This window comes from Condylura cristata, unplaced genomic scaffold, assembly GCF_000260355.1.
Source record: "Condylura cristata isolate star-nosed mole 26May11 unplaced genomic scaffold, ConCri1.0 scaffold00034, whole genome shotgun sequence".
Taxonomy (NCBI): Eukaryota; Metazoa; Chordata; class Mammalia; order Eulipotyphla; family Talpidae; genus Condylura; species Condylura cristata.
The window spans coordinates 7,107,171-7,119,503 of record NW_004567135.1 but is presented as its reverse complement, the minus strand read 5'-3'; the positions used below and the strand labels follow the sequence as shown (position 1 = coordinate 7,119,503).

Below are 12,333 nucleotides of genomic sequence, written 5' to 3'. Positions count from 1 at the left end.
CAACTTAAAAAGTACTGTATTTTTGAATTGGTAAAATGAGTGTCTTCTTTTGAATGTACACACTAATTTTCTTGCCAAGTTGCTTTCAATTATGCAGAAAAACAACTTAGCTTCATTCAGAAAGGCCCAATAACGGCCTAATACCACCACCTAGTGGTAGGATTGATTCATAGCACTTCCTCTTCACCTAAAAAACACATCAGACCATTGGGCCTTTTTTCCCCAGAAATGTTAAAGTAAAAGGTTATAGCAGTGTAAAATTATGACAGAAAAGGAATAGTGGAAATTCCAAATGTAAATTAAAAGCTTTATTGAATAAAAATGTTTCAGAAAAAGTAAGCGTATAGGAAAGCAGAATATTTTACATCTCTAAAAAATATTGGAGTTAAATCTCTAAAAATGCAGTATAAAGAAAAGCCTATAGTTTAAAACACTTCTCTTCACCCCCTCACATACAATCTGGAATATCAATTATGTACAAATTATCAAATATAGTCAAGTTTATAATGTTCTAAAGCCATAACACTAAAAGCCCCCTACCCCCCACAAAATACCTGTAATTGGTTTAATTGCACCCTGTGAATACTGTATGCTATAAAATCAATACATTTCAAAGCTGATACTTGAAAAATTAGTCCAAGAAAGGGGATCTCAGAAGTGGAATACAGGGTATTAAGGCCTTTCCCCTGCTATTCCTTCTTTAAACATCTCACTTTGCTCTAATGTGCAGTGGTAAATAGCAATACAAAAGATCTTATAAAAATATTGCAGCTTTCAGTAAATTATGAGAAGCATGGATACCTCACCAGAGGGGAAAAAAACAATCTCTTCTTGCAGTGCAGTCAATTTCAGTAAAGACTGCAGCTTATTTTAGGAGACAGTGGGTCTCTCCAAGCACCGAAGGTGTGCAAAAGGTATTCGCAAAAGATGGTTGTGTTCTATCTCTTTCAATTCAGTTCTAGATGTGGCTTCGAGAACAGTATACAAAGCAATATATTCCCCACATATAAGAAAAGTAGCCTAAAATATTTTTTAGAAGACTACACATTCGATCTCTTAACAGATGAATACTAAACAATTGATATTCATTTAAAAAATATAAAATATGCCCTTTATAACAAAGTACACTCAGTCATGTTTCGGTCCCTAAATCCCTTCTGAAATCCCTTCTGTATGTTCTCTTAATTCTACAGTCGAATTTTAGTGTAACAGTATACTACTAATTAGCTACCTAATTTCATATTGTCTTTTGGGAATACAGTGGAATCTGGACTGGATCAGTTGGAATATCCACCCTCCCTTCCAACCCTTAAAGCACTTAGGCCTATTGTCACTGCTAAAATAGAGTTGAAGTAATGTTATCTCTAGAGTTTAGAATTGGTTTACTTAAGCTGCACTCTGGGAATTTTTTGAAGCAGGGACTCTTTTCCAAAGTTAAATCGATATAAATTATATTTCATGCTAAAATGCCTGTTTACAGGAATTACTTCATAAAGGGCAGTATCTCACTACCACTAACACGAATTTAAGGCCCTGCGTGACAATAACCTGTCACTCTTCATCCTCATCGTAATACCGATTTCTCTTTATCTGCTCTTCCACAGACAGCTCTACATCTCCCTCCCAAAAGCCTGCATCCTGGGATTTCTGGCTCTGAGTAGTGAATGCATTAGTGGAGGTGTCATCTGCAAAGGTGGGCCAACCTGTTGGCTTGGGTTCCAGGGGCGACTGCTGTTTGAGAAGGTTTCTGTCATCTTCATCTAAGTTTGCGCCATTTTCTAGAAGACTCTCATGCCCCATCTCAAAATCATGACCTTCCCTGCTTCTCCTTCCTGCCTCCCCTCCTTTAGATTCCCTGTTTTGCCAGGTGGTTCTTCCCACAGGCCCAGTCTTCTCACAAGTGCTGGCGTTTTCCATCTGTTTCCTTTCTGTGGCTCCTCCTACCTCATCACTCTGCTCTGTCACACTCCTGCCTTTCCTGATAGGTGCTGATGGGGATTTGGGGCTCTTAACAGAAGCAGTTCGAAACGAGGCTGCTACGGTGAACGGGCGGCTTCTTTCCTTCAGGGAAGAAGACCGTCTTAGCTTCTTCAAATCTAGATCTACATCCTCAGGAGCTTCCGGCTTACTGATTTCATCCTCAGGGGGCCACTTGGGCTTAGATACCTTGATGCCTTCCTCCAGAGCACTTCCTGAACTGCCCAGGTCAGTGGGGGGCGGCCAGGCAATCCTCAGTTTCTTGGTCTCAGCGGGCTTTTCTTCCTTCTCCCGCTGAGAGGAGGCCTTGGCTTCCATACTTGCGGTCAGCACACCGACCTTAGCAATGGGGGCATCTTCAACACCTGGGCTCTGAGGGGTCTCCCCTGTATTTGGAGCCTGAGCTGGTCTCTCCAAAGTCTCTTCATTTTCGTTTTTGCCTGCCCATAGATCTTTGTGGGGTCTGTGCCCAAAGCCTTCATCATAGTTGCCTTTAGATTTAAAGAGCTGATTGAAGTGAGGCTTGCAGTAAATTCTCCCATGTAAAGAGGCATACGTCCCTAGACTGTCGTTAAAAGAAAAAAAGGACAAGTCAGCAAAATCTGTCTACTCTTATTGATACCTATGGCTTAAAATCTGGCAATTCTAGTATCTTCAGAAGGTGCTAAATGAGAAAGGCATCCTTAAAGTGTCCAGTCATCTTCTTTACCCCTTTTAAGCACATTTGTTTTATTATCCTTATGAAAAACATACTTCCATGCCTAGACCTGCACGAGTCTTTCTCTCCCCTCAAACATGTGCCATTCTTTAAAAGTTTCTCTTTCTTCTGTCAAAACTTAAAAAATTATCTTCCAGTAAGTCTAGATAGTCCCACCCAGCACTGACCAATCATGAATTTCCTTAGTATTTATAAGTGTAACTACTTACAGTGTTACTCTCAGCTTGCCACTGAGATGGAATTTAGAGACGCTTCTCTATAGGAATGGCCATAATGTCCTGGGACTGGCCCCCACGCAAACACACTGCCTACCCCAGAGAAGTGAGGGTGGCCGACAGGAGAGAGGGTGGCGGCCAAGAAGGTAAGCTCCCTAGTGTTGGTGCTGAGCTGGTTTTTGTTAGGTTTGGTGTCTCTCAAAGGGTATCCAGTTTGAAAGGAGGTCTACAAACAACAGCATTTCAAAACTGAGAACAATAATAAAAGTAATATAGTGGGCAGAAAAAAGAACAAATGCGAGGATGTTTCAGTGACTTATTTTGACTCGCAGAAGGGAACGTTTTCAAAGGAGAGTAACTGACACTGGGGCTAGCTGCAGGGGGTGCCTGGCACTGGTGCCTCACAGACACCAGAACATCTCGAAGGGATGCTTGCGTGGGCAGGAAGCAGGAAGAAGTGACATCCTGGTTACCTCCTCCTCCAAGGCTCTGATTAAAATGAACTAATACGGAGTATTTCACCAGGTCTGCCATATTTTACCCATTCGTGTGGTAACTGGAAGAAATGATACATAATCATGTTCTCAGAGATAAAGTCATATAGATGCTCGTTGGGGTCTGTTGTTGCTATTATTACCATTTATAGTGTACCTGGGACACTAAGAAATAAGAACTTTGACAGGTATCTCTTGAGAGTGTCTCTTTTTTTAAAATTTATTTTTATTTATTTATGCATACAAGAATGGGGATGCAGGCCAGAGGTGCTGGGGTTGCGGTTGAAAAGATTCACCAGAGACAGAGTGGGAACCAGGACAGGCAGATCTACTGCAATCCACTGTTGAGGGGAGCAGTGGGTGGGTCAGGAGTCGTCTGCTGTGCCTTCCCTGTGTCACTCCCTGGCTGGGGATCGAATTCATGCTTCAGTGGCTGCTGGTAGCTTTATTGTGCTGAGTCTTCACCCCTGCATCACTGGGGGGGCCCTTGAGATTTCTTTACTTTATGTTTCTATGATACACCAAGGGAAAACATTCTACCACATTTGGCCCTAGGGGTGTTTACCTGCATCTCTTATTATTTAACCTTCTGTCCTAACATATAAATAAATCTATAGTACACCAAGAGTTCCAAACACCATTATAAGTTGATGTGAAATGCTTGTCATTAAGTGGTACTTTTCTACTTTTTCAAGGGCCTTTATCAGCACACTAACAGTGTAACAACTTTTAGTGCCAAGCTGTGCTCTAAAAGGCAAGCAGTCCCTTCACAGATCTGATTGTACCAGGAGGCAGCTGTTTGGTGAGGCTTACTTAAGTTTGTTGTTGCAATAGGAGCACCGGAAGCAGCTGATGTGGAACACCTGCTGGTTGGCCAAGAGTCGTTCCATTGGGTAGACAGTCTTCTGACATTCCACACAGGTCTCCCTTGCAGGTGCCTGAAACTTCTAGGAAAAGGAAAAAGGGACTCAATAAGTAGCATTGGCAGTGGCGAGTTAGAACTCTGCTGAGATAGGCCCTGGGGTTTACTTTGTTGTCTAGGGCCCCCTTACCTGGTCTGTCAGTTCGAACAGGAACTAAGCCTGCTCCAGTCCTATCAGCTGACTCTTTGAAACTGAGAGATTCCCCGAATTCCTTTCCCAAATTACCTGGCTGCCCCAGAACAGCCAGTCATTTAGAATGGGTGGAGCTGGGGCTGGATTGCAGAGAAAGACAAAATACCACACACACACACAAAAGTGCATGTAAAATGTTTCCATGGACAGGAAATTAGGAGACATTATCATCACATATTGAAGAAAGAAGTTCGTTTAATTCAATTGCCAAGTAAAAGCAGGACAGACTTTTATAAGAACAGATTCTGAAGAGGATTAATTTCAAGAAGAACATTTGGCTTTGGGAATTAGAAAAAGGGACACTGATAAAGCATCTTTTAGTTCCCTTTTATGATATTGACTTGCTCAGTCAACTAGATATAATCCTTTTAAAGTACATCAAAACTGACACACAAGTGGTATGATTTAAAATTAAGAAACAGGCCCTCTTTTGTGGCACAGCAGGTTGGAACGCAGCACTGCAAAGCTGACGGTGGCCACTTAAATGTGAGTTGGATCCCTGCCCCGGAGGTGACCCACATGGCTCAGCAGACCTCTCCTGACCCACCCGCTGCTCCCCTCAGCAGTGTACTTCCTCAATCTGCCTGTTCTGCTCCCCGCTCTGTCTCTGGTGAATCCTCTCACCTCCCACACCTATGGCCTATACCCCAGTTCTTGTATGCGTAAATAAATAAATCTTTAAAAAAGGAACTAAAGAGTAAACCAGCTAAAGAGCAGAACCAACTAGAAATGTGTTAGTCTTAAGAAGAAAAACTTAAATAGCCGAAGACCCACAACCTAGTTTACAAACACAAGGGAGGTATTTATTTAAATGTAATCAAATGTTATTTTACTAAATATTTTAAAGTAATTAAAGCATTATGTGGAGCTCAGAATTTTGTTCTTACACGGACATTTCTAACAAGTGGAGATCCTTAAAACTAAGTTATTACATAGTTTTCATTAGGTTTTCTGTAAAAGGCCTACGTCCTTGACTAACAAGCAAGAGATACATTAAAATGGAGGCTAAAATTTGGGTTTATTAGTTCCACTGAAGTCACTGAAGATAGCCTGTTCAAGTCAGAGTACACCTCATACACAGACACTAGAACATTATTTGTCAAATCAAAAGTCTTTTTCAGTAGCAGAGTGGGCTTTGCGTTGTACCACTCAGCGTAGGTGAATCAGCACTCAATCAGGTCAGTAAAGGGGCCAGGAGACAGAAATTCCACGTGGTGTACGAGGAAGTGGATGACTCCGCTCAAGGGGATGGAGGCCCAGGGAGCACTCCTCTGTTACAAGCACAGGGACACAGCACCAGGAGGAGGATGCAGCCCAGGGAATAGAAAGGAGAACCTGAGAGAAAGCTGAAAGTTGAGCTCACGTTAGGAGGAAAGTGGAAGGCAGGAGCAGAAATTAGGTACCGGAAGCAGGAAGCAGAAGCTGGAAGAGACAAACAGGAACCTTCAGTGAATACACAGCACTCGTGCATCCTCACGCTTTACTGCGGCTGGGCTGAAGCTCAGTTACAGACCCAGGTCCAAGAATAAAACTGCAATTTATAATCTAGTTTTTCAAATAACTGCCAGTCATGGCACATCAGCCTCACATCCACCTGAGGCTGGGACAATGCCACACTTGAGGAGAGAGAACTTTCATGAGCGCACCCACTCGAGGAGGGGCTCATTAACAATTCTTAGTGTCTAAACCTCCCCCACCTGCCCCACAACAGTTCTCTCTGGAATGGAGGCTTCACCCACACAGCGAGTAGTCATTCCTTACATCAAATGGACAGACAGCTAGCTTACGCCGCTGACTAACCACAAGCTCCCAACTAGCCAGACCTACCACAGTCCCATTATTCTTATTCTTTTTTTAAATACAACCTTTCCAACATAACTGAAGGTTTTATGTGGCAGCTGCCCGAGGGCCCTTATAGTTTCCTAAGACAAGAGGAGCTCAACATGGTAAATGCCCATCAGCGTAGCCACGGTTGTGCCGTCCTCCTTCCCTTTGTTTCCTCTATTCTGGGCGCTCAGCCATTTTCCTGTAATTGCACCGGGTCTATTCAGACAACAGGAAATCTAGTCAGTGCCCAAAAATCTCTACCATAATGGTGGGCCTGGCATGTATCCTGCCTGTGTCTTCATGGCATAGTCAGACTTGGCACAGCCGTGTTTAAAACTGCCAAGATTAAAATGTTTGACACTTTAAAATTTTTATATTTTTTCAGTTAATAAGGTGTTTTTTTTTTTTTGATCTCTCCCTCATCATTTTTCATATACAGAAACTAAATCATTGCACATTTCAGTAGCAGAATTAAAATTAGAACTCAGAACTTTCAACTCAGGAGCTGAATAGCGCCTTCTGAATTGTCCGGGATTGTTAAATTTCTGTAAATAAAGGAAGCTCTTTGGGGGGAGAGAGCAGATGCTAACCCAAATGAAAACACCCCTACTACAGCCCTGCACTGTGAACCAACTATAGTCTCACTGTTTCAAATTCAAATATGTAGACATTATCTTTGGGATATTCCAGAATGAGGGAGGCAATATGTAAATTGTTGCTGTTCATGAATACTTTGCCCTGTGAGGGTCCTTGCAAGTTTTCTGTCGACAGCACCTCCTTGAAGCGTTTCCCCAATAAATTTGCATGGCTTCAGGACCATTCTTTCACACTCTTGTCTTATGTGTACACTTTTAGACTGAAGGCTTCAGTTGGGGCATATGCATGTTGGGGGGCAGCAGCTGGCATCATAAAATGACACTAACTGACCTTTGGTGATAGTGAAATCGAGAGAAAATTTTCTAGTGGTGTCAGACCTCCATTCCTCAGAACACCACAAATGCTTTTCATTCCCTCCTTCCAATTTGCACAAAATATTTAGATGATTAAACTAAAATTGTTCGCCACAGTAAGTGGCTGGACTGGCTCCCTAGAGCCTGGCTTCCTGTGAAACTCTTTTTGAAAGCATTTGGGGGATATTCATATCTTAAACAGGCTGCTTTAAATGGAGAGAAAAAGTTAAGCTCTGGGAAAACAGTACTAATATGTAGTAAGAAAAGGTTCTTGAGGCCCGTCTAGCATAATTTAGTAGCTATGCCTATGAACAGCTCTCTGCCCACAGAGGGAGAGGCCCCAGGGCATGCTCCGGGCAGTCCAGTCCCAAGCTTCCTCTGCTCATCTATCAGCAGGACCAACTGAGGAATCCTCAGACTAGGTAGGACCGGACAGCTAAGGCACGCTGGTGTTCCAGGGCCAGTCACATCTGGTCTCTCCCTCCCGTAGCCTTCCTCAGAACATTTAGGCGATGATGCCTTTCAAGCTAGAGAACATGAAACTTAAAGACCTCTGGGTCTCTTGGGTAAAAAGTTCCTGCTCCTTTGACAGGGCCCATGAGCTCTGCTCTCCTTTGAGAATGAACCTACATTAGCACTGAGTTCATTAGCACTGAGTCTCTCAACTGAGCTCTCTAGTCAGTGTTCAAAAGCCTTACTTTTTGAACACTGCATCTTTTTTTTACTCCATTAAGTTAAAATTTGAAATGAATTGAATCTCTATTTTAATGTCCTATTTTTAGTAACAGGCAGTAAGGAGTAGTTTCTCCAGGATGTGTGGGACCTAAAAATCTCTTCTAAGTGATTAAATCTATTCTTAGCTGTATGTAACCTCCAAAAATGGAGACTCGTCCTCTGTTGCATGGTCTATGCTATGAGACAGCATGTCAGCAGGTCTTCTATAAACACGAAAATATCCATATTCTTGATATAGAGCAATATAAGGGGCAATTCTGAGGAAGAGAAAGTCAACTGGCCTTAGATAAAAGTAGCACTGTGACTGGGTCCCACCCAGGCTCTGTACATGATCTGTTAAGCTTTGAACTATGAGCAAACACAGGCGGTAGGAACAGTTTATTCCAGGCTTCAAACAGCATTCGAAACCTGTGGTGTCTGACTGGTGAAAGGCCTGCCTGCATTCTGCTGCTCAGTAGCCGGGTCACAGGAGCAGGCGCTGAGGAGGTTTTCTCTCCATCTCCTCCCTCAGGAAGCCCAAACAGTGGGAATTGCTTTTATATTGCTCATGAGCTCAGACCCTAAAGTTTGAATCAGAAGGGATCTCAAAGGTCGAATCCAGTACCAGGAGGTCTGGTCTGGAAGTTGAGGGAGGGAGGCAAGACTGGGTGGAGAATTCAGTCTACTCCAGAACAGATTTGAGTCCTTAGATTAGTCATGGAATTTCCCTAGTCTCTCAGGCATAGCGTAGCCAAGTCAGATTTGCTGGCTTTTCTTGATCTAGACCCAGGGACTCACATCTGGACAGGGTCACTGTTGGTGAGAAAATTAACACATGGGCTTCAGATACTGGAAAAAGTGCTAAGAACAGCACTTTTAGGCCGGAAGTGAGCATCACCTCGAGGACATGCGCAGTTAGGTTCTGTCTCTTTACTTGCCTCTTGCTACTTTTGTCATTGTTTGCTCCTTTTCAATAAGCCTTCCTTTCCTCGTTAATTTCTGCTTCTTTTAAATTTTCACATTTGCATTCTTTATCCATTTCCTCCCTTTTAAGCCACCCTTTAAATCTTGGCTTCCCCTCTTTCCTCCTTTTGTTTTGAACCCTCATCTATGTCTGCTTCATTCTGGGGGCTCTAGAACTTTCAATAAGGGATCGATCACTCACACATCTGAGAGTTATAAGCATGGCAGATGTGTGCATGAGGCTGGGGCACTACATCTTATAACTTTTATCCTTGTGTTTCTTGCAATGTTAACATTTCAAAACAAAACTTACCTACTTAAGAGAGTACCAGAGGAGAAAGACACTAAAGAAGTGTCTATTTGGCTATTAATCTAAATAGGTCAATCAGCACTGCATTGGGAAAGCATTCAGTGAAAACAAGACAGTGATAATAATTAGCCTAAAACAAGTGGGTTTTTAAAAACCTTCATTTATTTTTATTGGAATATGTATTGGCCCATCTATGTATCACTGCAATATAGACATCCCTCCTTTAAATATGCTGACCATCAGTTTTGCTTTGGTCAAGTTCCTCTGACTAGGGTCCACTGTCTTTAAATGGACACTGACCATCCCCATCTCATGGGCTGCTCTGAGTTTATAGGCTTCTTGTAGTTACCATCCAGGGGCTCTTACCCATTTAGATTTAAGAACCTGTATTATATTTTTTCAGAAACATTTCAAAAACTTATTTTCTTTAACTTCAAGTTTTCTCAACATTTTCTTGAGATTGCCAGATTTCAAGTTGAGATATTAGTGAGCCTCCCTGTGGCTGACCCAAAACCTGAGCATAACAAGACTTCCTGGAAAGTGACTGGCTTCCAAGGGCCCTTATTTGGCATTTTTATCCCAGGAAAGCAAAAACAGGTGATAGTCCAAATAATGACCATAGGTACAGTAAGTTCTACCACTAAGGCTCAGAATGAAATCACCACCATACCTTCACTGCTTTGGTAGGAGAACTTTCAGAAAGGCCGGAGGCTCTGGCATCTGGATTTAGTGGCTTAGGATGGACAGGCTGTTGGACCTCACTCTTAGCCTGAGAATTACCTGTGTAAGTGACAACAGGAAAGTGGTTTAGAGTACCTCATGGAGAGTCTTAGAAAACACTCCTCCCAAATCACTTATGTACTCGGCCTAGTGACAAGTCCTTTTTCTGCCAGGAAACATACTGCTTTTTTTGCTGAAGACTATTCTAATGCTCTTACATACTGGGTCTCAGGTAGGAGACTTTCTCACCCTTCACCACACACTGGGAATCTATCTAACTACCATATGGAAAAGAACTTTTTGCTCAGGAGCATTTATCAATTTTATTTTTTATAGATTTATTTATGCATTCAAGAACTGGGGTACAGGCCAGAGGTGGAGGTGGTGGTGAGAGGAGTCACTAGAGACAAAGTGGGGAGCAGAACAGGCAGATGGACTGAAATACACTGCTGAGGGGAGCAGAGAGGAGACAGGAGAAGTCTGCTGGACCCTGTGAGTCACCTCCCTGGCTGGAGTGGCTGCAGACAGCCTCATAGTGCTGCACTTTACCTCACTGTGCCACCAGGGAGGCCCCTATCATTTGTCAATTTTAAAGGCTATTTACAGATTTCAATAAGTTTTTGGTAGTGGCACTCATAATAACTCTGGGGAGATTCAACTGAGGCTGGGGGAATGTGAGGGTAAAAATTTCAGTGTATGTGTGTGTGTGTGTGTGTGTGTTTACTCTTTTTGGTCAGTTCTACAGTAGAAGATTATGGGAAAAGGCTCCATGAAGCTTTTTCACAATCATTGACTTGTCCCTGGTGTGAGTTAATTTCCTGTCAGTATATTCATTATGTGGGAAATGCAGAAAGGCACAGAAAAGCCATTTACATAGCTACAAAGGAGCCATAAAAGAATTCTTTAAAATCTAGAGTTACGTCAACAAAATACTAGAAAGAATTGTTTCTCAAACAAGTGTTTTGCAAGTGTAATAAAAAAATTAGAAAAATTTCTAATCCAAACAAAATGATTCCAAAAGGAATTTTCCTGGATTCAAAACGGAAGAGTTTTGTTTAGCTCATGCTTCTACTTTAGTTGCAAAATTCTCAGTGCCTAGTGACCAATTAACCATAGAGAAACTAGAAATCCATATAGATATATATTTAAAAAACAATACACTGAAAATCAGATTCAACAGTGACTATGGTACGGGGAAAAGAAGACAAATTTTTGTCTTTGGGAGAAGGGGGGCTCAAAGTGATGCCAAAACAGGGAGAAAAAGTTGGACAAATTTAACACTAACAGGGAAATCACTAGAATCTGGCTAGAGGGTAAATCACAATGCAAACTGAAGTAAGGAGGGGAAAGGGTATTTTTAAAAAGTTACTTAAATACCAATTCTTTATCCCTACAAATGAATAAAATCCTTTTTGGCTAACCTATTCAAATGAAAGTTCAAAATTAGTTTTCACAGCTTTAACCTTGAAGAAGTTTGGTACACAAAGGTGTCATGAAATAGAGACGCACCAAAGTACTTCACTTGGCCCCATGTGAATATTTAATTGAATTTAACTGCTTTCTAAACCAAAAAATGTATGAAGGGTATTCAAACATCAGTACTTAAAACCAGGCGAAAGATTTAATCAACTAAATAACTGTATTTAATGTTACTTTCTCAACACCAACATTTATGGGGACACCTCCCTACACAAATACAAGATGGAGAAGAATAGCCTCACCCTCCAGATCTAAGAACAAATGCTTACAGGAGTCATCTTCAGCAGGGGTGGAACGGACGGGTAGGCTATTCTCAGCTGCAGGAACCTAGAGGAAAGAAAAAAAGAGGGATTAAGAATCACATTAAAAATAAAAGAGCAAACTGCTGTTAATGCCATAAAAACCTGCTGACTCCAGTCAGTCACTGGCTGCCTGGGGGAAGTTAAGGCCTCAGAACAGCTGAGCATTTAAACAAGAGGCAGCAGAATGTCTTTTATGAGGATATTAACATGCCTCTCAATTACAAAGTAACTGGAGAAACAGACTGCACTCAACTGCCAAAAGTGTGCATCATCTCGCTTTACAAAAGAACTTCTAAATGATATCTCCCTATTCAAGGCGGGAAAGAGTGAAACAAAACCCTCTATCAGGGAGAACAAAACTGCTCACTTTTTATATATATCTATATATATAATAGTTTATTTTTACTTCATTTTGTACATTTTTTCCCCATGTCAGCTGCAATCCCATCTGGACTTGGACTTCCGATCACCAAATCACCCTGTGCCATCACCATAATCCCGTGCACTTCCGTTCCCCCCCCCCACCCCCCCAGATTTTGATCCCATTCC

At 42.0% G+C, this 12,333-nt stretch overlaps 1 protein-coding gene across 2 annotated transcripts in view; it reads right to left on the bottom strand.

Annotated features, from left to right (window-relative positions):
* Positions 1-1,157: 1,157 nt before the first annotated feature.
* LIMA1 (LIM domain and actin binding 1) overlaps positions 1,158-12,333 on the bottom strand; it is a 72,514-nt gene continuing 61,338 nt past the window's right edge. For both annotated transcript variants that reach the window (XM_004692760.2, XM_012732629.1), the window contains exons 8-11: positions 11,752-11,809; positions 9,954-10,063; positions 4,218-4,351; positions 1,158-2,542 (exon numbers count right to left, since the gene is read on the bottom strand). In XM_004692760.2, coding sequence (XP_004692817.1) covers positions 1,552-2,542; positions 4,218-4,351; positions 9,954-10,063; positions 11,752-11,809 — 1,293 coding nt within the window. In that variant the 3' untranslated portion in view covers positions 1,158-1,551. The remainder of the gene's footprint in view (positions 2,543-4,217; positions 4,352-9,953; positions 10,064-11,751; positions 11,810-12,333) is intronic.